At 25.5% G+C, this 17,765-nt stretch overlaps 1 protein-coding gene across 3 annotated transcripts; it reads left to right on the top strand.

Moving 5' to 3' along the window:
* Positions 1-3,869: 3,869 nt before the first annotated feature.
* LOC136075570 (uncharacterized) lies at positions 3,870-16,941 on the top strand. 3 transcript variants are annotated; one of them, XM_065789091.1, is made up of 3 exons: positions 3,870-3,948; positions 10,913-11,014; positions 14,440-16,941. In XM_065789091.1, exon 3 carries the CDS (start codon positions 14,547-14,549, stop codon positions 16,788-16,790), a length of 2,244 nt encoding a protein of 747 aa, XP_065645163.1. In that variant the 5' UTR covers positions 3,870-3,948; positions 10,913-11,014; positions 14,440-14,546; the 3' UTR covers positions 16,791-16,941. The 3 variants fall into 3 exon arrangements, with proteins under 3 accessions (XP_065645163.1, XP_065645162.1, XP_065645161.1); XM_065789090.1 differs by having other exon boundaries at positions 10,913-11,020; XM_065789089.1 differs by lacking the exon at positions 10,913-11,014.
* Positions 16,942-17,765: the final 824 nt, after the last annotated feature.

Raw genomic sequence — 17,765 nt, 5'->3', positions numbered from 1 at the left:
TAAGTCTGTGAAAGAATCTTACAGTTGCTTTGATTTTAAAGTGTTGCTTTTACTGCAGCGGCAACATTAGGGTCAGCTGCATCCACATATCCCCGCCCTTAATGTGAAACTTAAAAAAAACTTTAAACTTCAAAGAAACTTTAAAGAAATTTCAAAGAAACTTCAAAAAAAAATTTTGTAAACCAAGATATGATAGAACAATTAAGGACACTTGGGATAAATAGTTCCAATGCCAATAAATATTAGAACGATCTCAGTTTTCATTCAAAAAAATCAAAGCTCTTGGCAGCAAGCTACAAAATTTACATAAATATACCTCTACTAGTTGCAGATGAAACAAAAATACCTGATAATTCCGAATCATGGAATTGCGTATAGTTTTAGGAATTGCCAATCCACTATTGATAAATTTGATGATTGCTCCTTTTTAGCAAAACCAATTCTATTTCTTTGAAAGCTACTGACTGGTTAAACAAACTAAGCATCTACACGCCACTAATTCATGGAGGAGAATTTAATGGAAATCAATGTAGGTAGTGTTAGGGTCTCCTAAACAATGCTGAGGTCCTAGAAGAACTGCTTGCAAATTCCAAAATTGGAAATCAAGGAGAAAAATTTCTTTCTGTTTTTAAAACATTCGATGCAGTCAGACAGGCATGCTTTGGGAATGTCTTTATACCCTCTTATAGAGATTCTATACTTTCTTTTGAGAGAGCATACAATGTCCTTTGGAATACCAATTGAACCAAAAGTTTATATTGTCATCAAGCACATACCTGAGTTTATTGACAATCAGGCTGAAAAGCATGATTTTACCCAGCAAAGACTTCCTACAAATCTACGAAAATAATTTTCAAGAGGTTTTGGGTTTTGGAGTGAGCGAGCATCTGAATCAGTTCATTCAGATTTTAGCCGGCTATGGAAAACAGGTGCTTGAAAACGAAATTTTGTTCATACAGAGTAAAGCAAAAAACTAAATAATTGTATAATTGGGTATTGCTCAAGGCATCTCTAAAAGTCAATAGTAAAATACTAGTTAAAATTTGTAACTTCGTTGAAATTAAAAAACCGTGTCAAAATAATAAAAAATTTCAAAATTTTGATGTAGAGTTATTAGGTTTTTTAATAGTTTTTTATTTTAAAATTATCATTGGGTAACTAATGTTAAAGATAACATTATATTGTTCTTTTGTATATGAGTCTAATTTTGGTTATTAATGAAAATTTAAAAAAATTTTGAATTTTAAATAGCCCAGAACATTTTTTTCAAAATAAAGCAGCCATAAAATATAGTTTCTTCAAGAATTTTGATAGAAATACTAAAATGACTATAACTTTCTTGGACGTCGCAAAATATTTTTCAAAATTTTAAAAAATCATGTTCTATGCATATACCTAGGACCTCGTGAAAAAATATTCCAAGGAAATTTTTTTTCACCTTTTTTGTAATTCCATGCCTATGTGTAATATATGCTTCTTCAGGTGTCCTTTGAGAAGTTCTTTGTTTGGCAGGTGGGTAAATAAAAATAATTCTATAGACAGCACACTTACGAGTACTATTTAAGCCTTTATCAGCCATTATTTATGAATAAGGAGGAAATTTAGTATAGCAGCCACAATCCAATGTTATTGCTATATATAACATTGCCTCATTCTTCCAGTATATGCCTCTGAAACAAAATTTATGAAAGAACTTGATCAAGGAACTTCATTGTATTGTGATGCTTGTACTCAGACCACTTTGCTGTTCTATATCTTTTTGTGTTTCTATAAATCTAGTTTCTATAAGTTTCTATAAAAAATATCGCAGCAGTCAAATATATCTAACTGACTATTTTTAAAACAATCAGTGTGGTTTAAGCAAACCTTTTATTTGTCTGGAAAGTAAATGATTTAAAATATTGTGATATGCTTCTAATCCACGATTTAAATCTATTTGAAACGGTACCAAGAGAAACATAAAATCTATCAACTAGGTCATTGCTTAAAAGTCCAAGAAATAATTACACCAGAATAAGTGGAAATTCATCTTGTAAACATAATTTTCTGCGTCAACAACGTTTTTTTGGTGTCTTTCTGTTTCGGTTTTTTTAGATTTCAGTTTTGTAGTTAAATAGAGAATGCCAAAAACAATCACGTAAGAAAAGTTTGTATAAAAGCTACACTTCTTGTCAATTGTTAATTACTGTTTGTGGGCTTTACAATTTAATTTTTCAATAGCTTATTTTAAGTTTTTGAAAAATATTGAGTCTTGAGCTTGAGAAAACTCATTAAGATTAGAAAGTAGAATTTTCATTATTATCTATTACTTTTTCTACTACTGGTTCAATCATAAAGTCAATGTTTTTTGAACTGAAGTTGACAATAATTAACGAGGAACTAGAGCATGACTGTTTAACAGCAAAGTCTTGATTTTGATCAACCATGGTATTACAGTATGTAGTGGAGTTAACGTTTGGTTGATATCTTTTAAGTAAAGGCTGTGTGGAGTCAATATTTATTGTACTATTTCTATTTTGAGGTCGAGAGCTGAGGCGCAAAAGAGAAACTTTATGTATCCAAGGTTTATCTTTAAAATGATTGACGCAAACTCGTGCATCTTTGGACATTCTTTGGACAGAAACCATCAGTTGTTCCAGGAGTTTTTAAACGATTTACAAGTTCGATCGAAACTTTACGTTTGGAAAAAAATAACTGAAAAGATTATGCACAATTACGTCTAATTTCTTCTTTTTTACATTTACGTTCTGCGCATATTTCACATTTTCATTCAAAAGTCAATTTAGCAATTTTTAACGACACAACGATGTCATCTCAATGATGTAACTGCGCCTCTACTTATTAAACTCTTTAACAAGAGTTTTTAGTTTTTTTTACAATATCATCGTCAACTGTTTCCGCGATTGCGATCTTCCAAGTTGACTGTTTTTCTTCTAATCTTGGTTGATTATATATTAAGTAATTATAAAGCAATGGTTTCGGAAATAAAAACAAAATTTGATTTTATTTCCCAAATCTTTGCTTTATAATTACTTAATACATGTTAATAATGATCAATGAATATATTAAATAATAATCATTGAACAATAATTGATTTAATCAATTATTGTTCAATGATTACTGTGCAACAAAATCGCACAATAGCAAACAATTAGTGTTTCACTAACGTATTTGTAACGAAATTATTATTATTACACATTACATGTGTAATAATTATAATTGAACAACACAAAAAATTGAAATAAAATTAAATAGCGTTTTAATTATGTGAAAGCCGCTAATTACTGCGTAAAAATTTTTTGGATTTTACCTTTTTTTTTTTTTAAGAAGCCAGTCGGTACTTTTTAATTAGCCCCCTCTCCCTCTTTTTATTCGTAAAATCGCCTCTGTTGATAACCCATTACATAAAGTCAATAACCAACTCTAAAACTTAACATAGTATATCATTCACACGTGATTATTAACAATCTGATTAACATAACTTTTAACTGAAGTGTCAAATTTCGCATCATGAATTTTTCACCTTTAATGGTAAAATAGTTCATCATTGTTTTATGGAAAATCAAACATACATTGTATTTTCGACAAATAAAAACATCTAAATAAACAAGGCTTTGCCTTCAGATATTAAATACTTCATGTAATTTTATTTATCAAAGTTGAAAACGTTTATTTCAAATAAACTCAAATGTTAAAAATGTATATGTTTATAAGTATAGTTTTAACTTTTTTTTGTATACATGCCTAATTGTTTGTGAAGATTAAAAAAGAAGTTTGTTTTTATATTATCTAATATTTAGATTTTGTATAGTTTTTATTGTTGTTAAGTTTTTTCGAACTAATTATATAACATTTATTAATAGTTTATATTATTTTTTAGCACAACTGCGTTTCAAAACTATATTAAATTAAATTAAGAAGATTGTCATAAAAACAGCTGTTTTATGGGTAATTTTTTTAATACTATGTTTCAATGATGCTTTCATTTATCAGTAGTAGTATTATGAGTTGTTGCCGGCATCGTTAATGCTCGTGAAATAATCATTTCTAAAATAAAGTATTCAGTACTGATCAACATGAAACTATACGTTTCATGTTGATCAGTACTGAATACTTCATTTTAGCACAGCTGTTGTTTAAATTTACTAACTAAAAATTGTTTTCAACGATTTTTAATTGTTATAACGACTTTGATGAAATTGAAGTGACTAAAAAAGTAGTTATTAATAAAAAATATACAAATGATGAACATAAAACTGTGAATGACATAATAAAAAAAAAACGTTTACATCTCAACAAATTTTTGGCATAAAAAATAGTGAAAAAAAAGAAAAGGAAAGTTTTTTACTTCTTTTTAATAAATGTGTTAAACGCTTTTACATAATACGTGAAAATATTTTATAAAGGTTGAAGTCTGATTTGGACTTCTTTGTTGAAATGATCAGAAGAAGTATCTTCGGCATATTCGTGTAGATCAGACACGAATAAAATGTTATAAAACATGCAAAAAGTTAGCAATAATATTTATATAAAAGTTTATGTGGACATATAAATCAAATTAGCGGTATTTTGAAGTTGGGAAGATCATTTCTAGTCAAATTTAGATTTTAAGAACTCTAATAGGCGCGCTACTGTTTACCTACTATATTTTAGGTGGAAATTTTTTTTACGTGAAACATTTTAATTAACTTTAACTAGAGTAAATTTATATTTAATTCAATATATAATTTATATATATTTAAATTTAATATTTAATTAACTCATTATATAATTTTTTTTTCTTATATATACATATTTTTTTTTACTGTTTTATATATTTACAATCAAGACATATTACATTTAAAAATATTGGCCAGAGCAAGAAGAAGACATTGACTGTTTTATCACCAAGCCCCGTTTACATATTGTCCGTGTTTATAAACAAAAAATAAAATATTGACAAAACTTTAAAAATACATAAATTTTGTCAAATATTTATATAATTTATATATAATTAGATGAACTTACATAAGTCTTTGTTACCTTTAGATATTTTTGAGCAAATATAGTCAATATGTAGTTTCCATGTAATGTTCTCGTCGAAAACCACTCCTAAAAAGTTTGTAGCAAAGCGACTTTTTATTTGAGATTTATCAATAAATATTTTGTGTAAAATATAACTGCATCTGTCCAAAAACATCTGTGGAGTAGCGCAAGATCAACTGTACACTTTTTTACAAGATCATCTGTATTTTTCTTTTACTCTAATAACACCTGTCCACTATCATCTGAAAATTCAACGACCCCAAACAACATCTTAAAATAAGATGTAACTAAGTCCAATAACATCTGAAAAAATTTTCTCTAGACGTAGTTAACCAGATTTTAACCAGATGTTACTACATATAAAAATTTTAAAAAATTTCTATATGTAGTAACATCTGGTTAAAATAATGCATTATTAGTTAATTTTTTTTTCCAGATGTAGTTGAATCTGAAAAGAATACTTTATATAGGGGAAAGGCGCCTATGATGGCATACTTAACTTTGAAGCTTCATTATTCAGTATCCTGAAGACCAATAATAAAAGTTTTGATATGGATACATTCCTTGTTACATCTAGAACAATAATTACCCTGGGAGTTTTCATCAGTTTAATTTTTTTTATAAGTTATTCTTATTGTAAAAAAAAACACAAGTATGCCATCAAAGGCAACCACTGCTCCTATGATGGCATAGGGAAGGATGGGGCTAGTTAGGAACGAGGGTAACTTAATGATTTCATTTAACCTTAGAGTCTTTCCTCAGAAAAGCCAGAAATTACTCGAAACCATCCTAATTTACCATGCTACACTCGAAACCATCCTAATTTACCATATACTAATTTACCAAACCATATACTAATTTACCATGCTACACAATACCATATACTAATTGCTACACAATACCATATACTAATGCTGCACAATTACCATATACTAATTTACCATGCTACACAATAAACCATTCTAATTTACCAAATACTCGAAACCATCCTAATTTACCATGCTAATTTATCATGCTACACACCAGCATTGTAAAATTTTGCGCATGCGCATAGGATATATTGCGTTTTACGTATTTTTTGGACCAAAAAAAAATTTTGGAGCATCGCTTTCATTTAACTTCACTTAACAATAAGTTTTTCTTATAAAAAAAAAAGGTTTTCCTAACTCGTCAATATTTCAACACCCCCAACTCGTCAGTATGCCATCATGGGTAAAAGTCATCATTTTTATTAAAACAAGCTATGTCTGCTTTGTTCAAAAGATAAAATTAAAGCAACTATTCCACTAAATGCACAAAACTTGAATATAAAATGCATGAAAATTTTATTTCTGCACTGTTAATAGTAAAATCACAATCTTAAATATACGAAGGAAATAAAACTACAACAGCACACCCCAAAATCGATTTTTGTTGATGATAAAAACAATACTTGTGCACAAGGGACTTTTTTTCACTAAAACTAATGTAAAGTCAGTATAGTCATGTAGGTCTAATCATTTTTTTACCAAAACCAATTTTAATGGAAATATGACCGGTATGCCATCATGGGCGCTATGCCATCATAGGTGCCTTTCCCCTATCTACAACTGGTTAAAATAATGCATTATTAGTGAATTCATCTTAAAAATAAATTCATTTTAAAATCTGCAGACGTAGTTGCACAGATGTTATTACACTTTGATAATTTAAAAGATAAAACTACATCTGAAAAACCCAGATGTAGCTACATAAATGTTGTCAAAATTATTGAAACAATCCGCTTCAATAATTTCGCAGATCGTTTTTACTTATTCCAAACCATTATTTATGGAGACAAAAATACTTAATAATTACGAACCTAATGTTTATAATGTTTTATGCTTTGTATACATTTGGAAAAATAATTGGACATTACACATTTTTATAGAACTTTTTTTCTAAACACGTTTAGTTAAATATATACTTAAAAATAACAATTTTGTATATAAACCATTTTTTTTTTTAAATTTAAATAATTTTTTATTTTTAATTTATTTTATTTATTTTTAATATTGTATTGAATGTGTTTACGCGTATCTACCGATTTGTAATTTTTTTTTTAATATTGTATTCGAATATGTACTGATTTGTAATTTTTTATATGTTATCTTTAATAATTTTTTTCAATTTATTCAATTTTTTCAATTTTTTTTTTTTTTTTCTTTTTTTTTTAAATTTAAATTTTTAAAAAACAAAAAAACTGTTTAAAAAACTGTTAGAGTTTGCAGTACAAGTTTGGTCACCTATTCGAAAGGGTGAAATTAAAAAGGGAAAAATTAGAAATTGAGTTATTAGAAAGAGTCCAACATCGTGCAATTCGATTAATACCATCACTTTAAATAATCAACTATGAATATCGTCTAAAAGCTCTTGACTTGACTACGATGACAAAAAGGAGGCAACGAGGAGATATGATTCAACTTTTTAAATTCTTCGACGGTTTTAACGATTTGGAAACAATCAAAAAAATTAGTATTCAACAAACTCAAACAAGAGGTCACAGCTTTAAATATGTCAAAGAAATCACTAAGCAAGCCTGTCGTGAAAACTTTTTATTTAATAGATCGGCTAATTTGTGGAATAGCTTGCCAAGCGAGTTGGTTAAAACAAAATCAGATAACAGTTTTAAAGCAGGTCTTGATTGCTGGATGAGCAGCAATCAAGCAAATGGACTGTCATAGTGTGTTAATACCACACTCACTGGCTCACACCAGTTACAGCAATTCTTAATACTAATACTAAATTCTTTTTAAACCTTTAAATTTTTATTTTTTTCAAACTTATTAATTTCACTCTTATATAAAATTGGAAAATGTAAAATTTTATTGTATTTTTCTGTATTTCACCAAGGGGCTTGATGATAAGACACTTTGACTTCTACTTGCCTCAGTCAGCTTGTAATTATATACATTTGTTTAAATTTATAGATAACATTGTGAAGTGTGTAAAATGACGAAATATATAATAATAATAAATATAGTTTTCTTAAGATTTTTATCTTATAACACATTCTCCTATCTTCCCCTAAAATATATTCTATAATGTATACTGACAATACTAACAGATTTTAAAGGTAGAGGGGGTAACGTATCTGTTTTTTGCCAACCAAGCCCGAAAAAAACTTTTTTCCTGACTAAGACCTAAAAAAAAAGGAAAAAGAAGTCCTCGGTAGCTGACATTTGCAAACTGCGAACAATAGATCCAAATTTGCCGGCTCTGGATACTAACTTGTTTTTCAATCACTCCAATCAAAATACTCTGTTTAAAACTAAGAACTTCAAACTCAAAAATTTTAATCTCTGGTTTAAAGCAAATAAATTTCGTTTTTTCTTAAACTTTTATTATATGAAAACCTGTGTAAAATTTCATTACGTAAAATAAAAATGTTTATAAATAAATAAATAACAATGAGATTTTGACCATAATATAATGACCATATATATAAATAATATATATAATGACCATATATATAATGACCATATGTATAATGACCATATATATAATGACCATATATATAATGACCATATATATAATGACCATATATATAAATACTTTTTGTAATAAACACGTATTTGTCTTTTTTATTGCAATACTTTTATTGTATTTCTTACTATAAAGAGATATATTTACTTTATATATATATATATATATATATATATATATATATATATATATATATATATATATATATATATATATATTACATTTAAGTAATGTTTGCTCTTTTATTGATTCCGATAATAAGATCTGACTTATTTTATTACATATAAGTTTATTACATATGTATTTTTATTACATTTGGGATCTTCTTTAGATTTATATATTTAGTTTATAGATAAAATTATATATATATATATATATATATATATATAATTTTATCTATAAACTAAATATTCTTTAGATTTATATATTTAGTTTATAGATAAAATATATATATATATATATATATATATATATATATATATATATATATATATATATATATATATATATATATATATATATATATATATATAATTCATATATATATATAAAATTTTTTGTAGCGCGAAAGTTCTTTTTATGTCTTGAAAAATTAAGGAACATGTCAAAAAGTTTTAAACTTATAAAATGTTCTGATGATAAGATCGTCATTATCTTCATTCAGAAGCCTTGTTTGTTTTTGTAAACAAGCAAAAAAACAAAAATTTATTTCATAATATTTGTTTTAATGGAAAAAAGTATTTTATAAATATACAAAATTAATATGACATTTATTTAAGGTGGTACATTAAAAAAAAAATTTAGTAATATGATTTAAAGTTATATTTTTCTGTATTCAAAAAGAAAAACAAAAAAAAATCTTTTGTTTATATATATATATATTAAAAAAAATTATTTTCATAATTAGTCCTTTTTGGGAAAAATAGAGGGTAATTACTATCAAGAATAACTTTTAAACGAAGAATATCTAAAAACTCAAAGATGTTACTCGTAATGCTAAAATTAGGTAGCACGATCAGGCATTTAAAAAGATATACCATAAGTATTTTATCCATAATGCTTTGAGACATTTTTGATTTTTAACCAATTGTAAATAAGGGGGCAAACTTTAAAAATAGTAATAAAAGTTAAAATTTCTTTTAAATTTCAGAACTTAAACAATAATTACTTAGGAGCAGTTGTGCACAATTTTAAAACAATTGGTAGAATACATAATTCACAACCTTCAACAGAGAAAAAATAAGACAATTTGTAAAAGCAGTAAATAAAAAAAAATGTCATATAAATAGTATATAAAAATTATTCAAAACTCTCTTTTTTCATAAATTTTTCTGTTGGCTCTTTACTTTTTTCTTTGTCTTTTTCCTGAATCGCTTGGCTTTTTATTTACTTGATTAATATGCATTTTGTCTTTTTGAGTTAAACTTTGTAATTGAACTATATGAGAATCAATAATTAAGTTTTTAAAAACTTCCAAAATACCACTTGATCCATCGTTTAATAACAATACTGTTAATGCTACAACAGTGTCAATTATATTTAGACCAAAATAATAATGTTCAACGTTTCATTACCGGGTTTCGCATCCTTATAAAACAACCATGACAATTATTTACAACAACCATGACATTATTTTAAAACATCATAACAATCAATTAAAACAATCGTGATTTTTAATCAAAACATTTAACGCATGCGCAACCTCAACATTCTTTATTATTCAAAAAAAAGGTTTTGTGTACATATTTATTTATTAGTATAATATAAATTTATATTTGATTAACATCATATTAATTTACTTTAATTTAATAGAATTTATTTTAATTTTAAATGGATGTCATATTTGCTTTAAATGGATGCAAAACCCGGTATGTGTGTACGCCTTACTTAGAAAATACACCTAGAGGCTTGATGTTGAGAGATGTGTATTCTATAAAATAAGAATAGGGCAATGGTGTACAGCAAATATACGAGCAAAAAAATATTAAATGGAAAAAAGTAAAACAAAAATGGCATCCATTTTAAATTAAAATAAATTCTATTAGAATAAAATAGATTATTACAATAACAATAAAAAAAAAAATTTATATGATATTTAATAAATAAATATATAAATAAAAACTCTTTTTTTTGAATAATATAGTATGTTTAGATTGCGCGTGCATTAAATGTTTTAATTGGAAATCACGATTGTTATAATTGATTGTCACAATGTTTTAAATGAATGTAATGGTTGTTTTAAATGGATATTATTTTTATTAAAATAAATGCAAAACCCGGTAACATTTTGAGTCTGAGCCAAGATCTTTCCGAGAAGAAAAAAATATTGGTTCAATCAAATTACTTATAGACTTTGGTTAAAATAAAATGTCTTTGTATTTAGAAGCATTGTTTAATTTATCCAATTGGTACTTGCACCAAGATTCAATGGTACGAGAACAAAATTTATGACCGTCTTCAAGATCATCGTTTGCTGAACAATGATGTATGAGTAAGCAACATTCTTTTTAACGCCATATATATATCACCTTTATTTTGACAAATAGCCATGCTATAATAATTCTGAAGCGTGTTAATCCCTTTATCAGTCATTCTTCCCTTGTCAGTTAGTTGCTTATCATTACTTAATAGTTTTCCATTTTATTGCTCTCAATTAACACTTTCATCGCTCTCAATTGTGACCCAACCACTTTTTTAAACATGTCCAACGCACTCACTCTTTACAACTTTATATCCAGGATAAGAATCTGAATTAAATAAATTTTTAAATGATTTACTATCACTATCACCTTAGTATTTTGTTTATCGTTACCTGTTTATTCTGACAGAACGTTTAAACATTGTAAGTGCACCAGCTGATTCCATTGCTCCAGCACTTTCTTTAAAGATAATGTTAAAGCTATGTAAAGCATGCCAATTATTATAGGCTTGAGATTTTTATTTTTGACTCTCAGAACTTGCATCCTATATAGTTTTTGAACAGTGTTTGGGTATCAACACATTTACGGTTAGAAACAACAGTCACCACATCATTCAAGGATAATTATCCTCATTTCTGCCATGTACCGTCTACACTGAAAGTTACATTCCTACTGTCAAGTCTTTCACGAACATGGGCGAGTCAATTTGAATATTGTTTTCTATGCATTCTTGTGATGCTATTAACATTGAACTCTGGGCAGCTTTTACATATGACACTTGCAAATTAGCTGTAATACTATTGCATGAAGTTAAACTCATTAGTGGTGGCATTTTCATAACGCTACAAAATGTTTTCATGCTGGTTAGACTTTTGCCAATTTCTTTAAATGCCACTGTCGCACATATCCCAGGAAAAAAAAGTTTTATAGAATTTTAACAAACTTTTGGAACATATGGTCTATAGAAATTCTACAGAATTCTATATAATTTCTACAGAACCTCTTTTAATTTCTATAAAAATTCCAATAGAACTTTTTTTCTACTTTTTATTTTATAGAAAATAAAGTTTTATTGCAATTTCTATAGAAATTAATAGACATTCTATAGAAATTTTATAGAATTCTATAGAATTTCTATAGACCATATGTTCAAAAAGTTTATAGAAATTCTATAGAACTTTTTTTCCTGGGATGCTAACATCAAAGATTTTTCTCCCAGGCTTATAAATAATAATATCTTCATTTTGATCTTTAATTGTTTTGGAGGTAAAATACTCTTTTGACTAATCTCAAGCACCGAATAAATATCACTTGGGAAAATCTTTTCTTTGCAGAAATGTCATGCTTAACACTGTATTTTATCAACAAAGACTAATCAGAAATATATATACATAATATATATAAATGTATATATATATATATATATATATATATATATATATATATATATATATATATTATATATATATATATATATATATATACACGTCATTTTTTACGAAGGTCAAATAAAAACTGAGCCAGTCTTTTGCACCTTCGCCGACTGAAAATGATTTCTAATAATTTATGGTATTTTAAACCCTGATGTTTGTGTCTAAAATAAAAAGTTTTGTAAACCGAGCAAATTAAGTAGCATTACTTAAAGTTAAAAACGCATCCTCATCCACTGGGTTTGAAATTGTCAAAATAATTTAACAAAGTTTTTATCTGACAGGCCATTTCTTGTTTAAAAGATTGTCCTTTTTTCTTCTTATAATGATTGATGGAACATTCCATTCATTGTATTCATTAAAAAAGGTATGTAAAACAAGATTAAATATTCTAGAAAACATTTTTTTTCTTTTGCTACTCCTGCTACAGGTTCTCGCATGATGTCACATGATGTCACATGATGTCACATGATGACTTTGAAAACTCATTAATTAAAAGACTAAAATAATAGATCTAAATAGATAATGTTCAAAGTTTTTCCAGGTTAAGTTTACATTTTTTTTTTACCAGGCCTTTTACAATATTTTTATTAACATGGTAAAAGGCCTTTTGCTATAATTTCTATACATGATTTTCCATTTTTTTTATCTTCCAGTCAAACTTAAGTTACGCTTTAAAAGTTTCAAAATACGTGTTTCTCTTTCAGGTTAATTAAATAATCTCTTCGTGGACAATATGAAGAACTTAAGAAGAAAAAAAAAAAACTTCAAAAAATTGACCTAACTGTAACGTCGAAATAACGGAGAACGTTTTCTGGGTACATGATCACTTATAATTATAGGAAAAACGTACTAGTACATCTTAACATTTCATTTAGATATGTAGGCTATATATCTAGGTTTGCAAATTTTCTTATTTAGAGCCTCAGAGTAAAAACAATGGGCAATTCTAGTGCATCAGTTATCTGCACTTCAATTTCCAAGAGTATAATAGTATACAATAATACATAGTACAAAAGTATACAATGGTCTGAAGGTGTACCTAGAATTAATTTTTCAGTACATTAGCTGAAGTTTCATAGAATATTTACTAAAACTTTTGAAGTTAAACTCATAACGAGAGTAAACTGCATATATATTATGTTTATTAATTAAATAAATTGGCCAACATTTAGAATTCGTAACCAAAAAAAATAGAATAAAAAATATATGTACATATATATATATATATATATATATATATATATATATATATATATATATATATATATATATATATATATATATATATATATATATTATATATATATATTTTATACATATATATGTATATATATATATATATATATATATATATATATATATATATGTATATATATATATATGCATATATATATATACATATATATATATATATATATATATATATATATATATATATATATATATATATATATATATATATGTATATATATATATATATATATATATATATATATATATATATATATATATATATATATATATATATATATATATATATATATATATGTATATATATTAAAAAAAGGATAATTTTTAAAAAATTTAAACATTTGCACTAAGGTTTGGTAAAACACATGCTATAAAAAATATTTTTCTCATGAGCCGAAATTTAAACTTAAAAACTCAGTTTAAAACTCAGAAATTTAAATTTAGTGCAAATTAAATTGTATTTTTACGTGTATTCTCTTGAGTAACAATAATTGCTTGACGTTTTTTCAAAATGTTAAGTTTACAAAGTACATTGAGTTTTGTTTACGAAAACTTTTTTAAATTTTTAAAATTCTTATAGTGTAACATAAAACTTTTTCAATTTTTTTTTTTTAAACTATTATGATTTTATATTTTTAAACACTTTTTTGAGTTCGACGTATTACGCTAATAATAACGCATTGTGTTTGAAAAATTAGAAGAATTTAGTAAAAAATTGAAACATTTTAGTAAATAAACGATATTAAACGTATTTTAATTGAGATAATAAGTATTTATAATAGATCTAATCGTGCGTATATTTTTAGGTGTTCAACCTTTTTCAAAAAATTTATTTTCACGCGAAAAACTACTTCGTGAAATTCATCAATGTTTTTTACAAGATGCAAATAAGTCACCTTTAGTATTATTTGGAATGTCGGGCGTCGGAAAGACACATATTGCCAGAAAATATTGTGAAGTGTTTTATAACTTCTATAACAACTTTGTTTGGATTGATGCAGCTTATGGAATGTTACAAACTTCAATGAGAAACCAATGTCAAATATTAGGATTTGAAGTTCATGATTCGAAAGGTGAATATTTTAATATAAAAGTAGTTGTTGAAAAAATTCACAACTATTATAAAAATGAGAAGACTTTGTATATTTTTGACAATGTCGACGATGAAAGTGTTAAAAATTTATCCATGTACATTTCAAAAAAACCGAATTCATTTACGTTGATTACCTCCCAATGGAGAACGTTGTCGAATAATGTAAATAAAATGCTAGTTGATGTTTTTTCTTTTGAAGAAGCATTTACTTGGGTTAAAAATGATATTAAAGAAAACACAGATGAAAACATAAGAAACTTAATTAAAGAACTTGGTTATCATCCGTTTGCAATTACTCAGGCAATAAAATATATAAATATACATAAAATTTCGATAGAAAAATATATAGATCGATATAGATCAAAACCATCAGAAATATTAGACAATAATGACTTTCCAACCGAAGAAGAATCAAAGTCTACAATAAAAGCAATTAACTTAGTTTTAATAAAATTAGAAAAAACACAACCTTTCCTATTTAAATTACTAAACTGTTTATCTCATTGCGACGGTCAAAACATCAGTCAACAATTAATAATCCAAATCTCAAATCATTTGGAAGTAAACGATGAATTTTTTATAGATAAAACCATTGGATTACTAATGAGTTACTCTTTACTAAACTGTTTTGAAGATAAAAAATATACAATACACGAACTTACACAGTTGACATGTAAATATTTTCAAAAGAGAAATTCAACAACAAATACATATCTTGAGTTAATCGAAAATTATTTTAAAGTTGAATTGAATGAAGTAAAAGATCACGTGGATTACGGAAATCATTTTGTTTTTCATTTTATCTATTTGTTTCGTACTAACGAAATAAAATTTTCGAAAACCTTCCATAATATGACGTCTTCTATTCAAAAATTGTTTGTATGTAAAGGTTTATTTGAAGAAGCAATCGAAATATTAAAAGTTATTCAAAATTTTAATACAAAGGCTTATGGTGAAAATAATGTATTCACGTTTGAAACAAAACATAATATCGCACTCTGTTTGTACGATATGGGAAAATACAACGAAGCTTTAGAAATTTGTTATTCTGTTGATAAAATAAAAACTGAAATTTTAGGTATCAACCATCCGTCTACAATGTTAACAAAACATAATATCGCAAACTGTTTGAACAAAATGGGAAAATATAACGAAGCTTTAGAAATTTATTATTCTGTTGATAAAATACAAACTGAAATTTTAGGTATCAACCATCCGGATACAATGTTAACAAAACATAATATCGCAAACTGTTTGATCAATATGGGAAAATATAACGAAGCTTTAGAAATTAATTATTCTGTTGATAAAATACAAACTGAAACTTTAGGTATCAACCATCCGGTTACAATGTTAACAAAACATAATATCGCAAACTGTTTGAACAATATGGGAAAATATAACGAAGCTTTAGAAATTAATTATTCTGTTGATAAAATAGAAACTGAAATTTTAGGTATCAACCATCCGTCTACAATGACAACAAAACATAATATCGCAAACTGTTTGAACAAAATGGGAAAATATAACGAAGCTTTAGAAATTTATTATTCTGTTGATAAAATACAAACTGAAATTTTAGGTATCAACCATCCGAATACAATGTTAACAAAACATAATATCGCAATCTGTTTGATCAATATGGGAAAATATAACGAAGCTTTAGAAATTTATTATTCTGTTAATAAAATACAAACTGAATTTTTAGGTATCAACCATCCGTCTTCAATGTCATCAAAAAATAATGTTGCAAACTGTTTGTACAAAATGGGAAAATATAACGAAGCTTTAGAAATTTATTATTCTGTTAATAAAATACAAACTGAATTTTTAGGTATCAACCATCCGAATACAATGTTAACAAAACATAATATCGCAAGCTGTTTGAGCAATATGGGAAAATATAACGAAGCTTTAGAAATTTATTATTCTGTTGATAAAATACAAACTGAAATTTTAGGTATCAACCATCCGGATACAATGTTAACAAAACTTAATATCGCAAACTGTTTAAATAATTTCGAAAAACAGCAAACAACAGAACCGAGTTGTTTAATTATTTGATTATTATTTTAGTTTTAATACAATAATATTTATGATTTATATAATTTTAATGTTATAAATTATAATAATTTATTAAATAATATATAAGTTTATCTGTTGATAAAATATAATTGACGAAAGTTTTTCTTTAAAAGTTAGAGAACTCCTATTTAGTTCGTTTATATAAAATCTTAACTTTTATTAGCATTCGAACAGTGCATTTTCAAATAAGTAAAAAAAAAAGTTTGTTTATTTCTTTGTTCATGGCTATAAAATTTTATATTTTATAAATTGTAAGTAATATTAATTATAACTTTAGAGATGAAATTTATGGGTCAAACTTTTTTTATAAAAAGTTTCAAGAATTTTGGAAGCAAAGATTTTGTTATTACAATATTATATATATATATATATATATATATATATATATATATATATATATATATATATATATATATATAAATATATATATAAATATGTATATATATATATATATATATATATATATATATATATATATATATATATATATATATATATATATATATATATATATATATATATATATATATATATATATATATATGTATATATTTACTTATTTGTTCAAAGTATATTTAAAAGGTGATCTAATCAATTCGATTCCCTCAGGAATTATAGTATGCAATATTTAAAAAAAACGTTACTTGGTATAACTTTTAACTCTCACGATATTAATTTACTTTATGCTAATGATGATGATTTTATACTTTTGTTCCTTCATTTAAATTAAAAAAAATAAATAATTAAAATGTATTACTCATTAAAATTTAAATTCACGTTTTATTTTTCTGCTAAAATAAATAATGTCTTGTTTTTTGTTATTCATAACAGATGGTGTCGGGTTTAACTTTTATAGGAATATTTTTTCTGTCTCTTGTTTAATTTGTGTTACTTTAGTTAGAGTAGTTAGCGGTTTTAAAAATCTTATAAAATTAGCGGCAGAAATCTCAGAAG

Source organism: Hydra vulgaris, chromosome 01 (genome assembly GCF_038396675.1).
Source record: "Hydra vulgaris chromosome 01, alternate assembly HydraT2T_AEP".
Lineage (NCBI taxonomy): Eukaryota > Metazoa > Cnidaria > Hydrozoa > Anthoathecata > Hydridae > Hydra > Hydra vulgaris.
The sequence above is the reverse complement of the archived record's forward strand: the minus strand, read 5'-3'. Positions and strand labels throughout refer to the sequence as shown.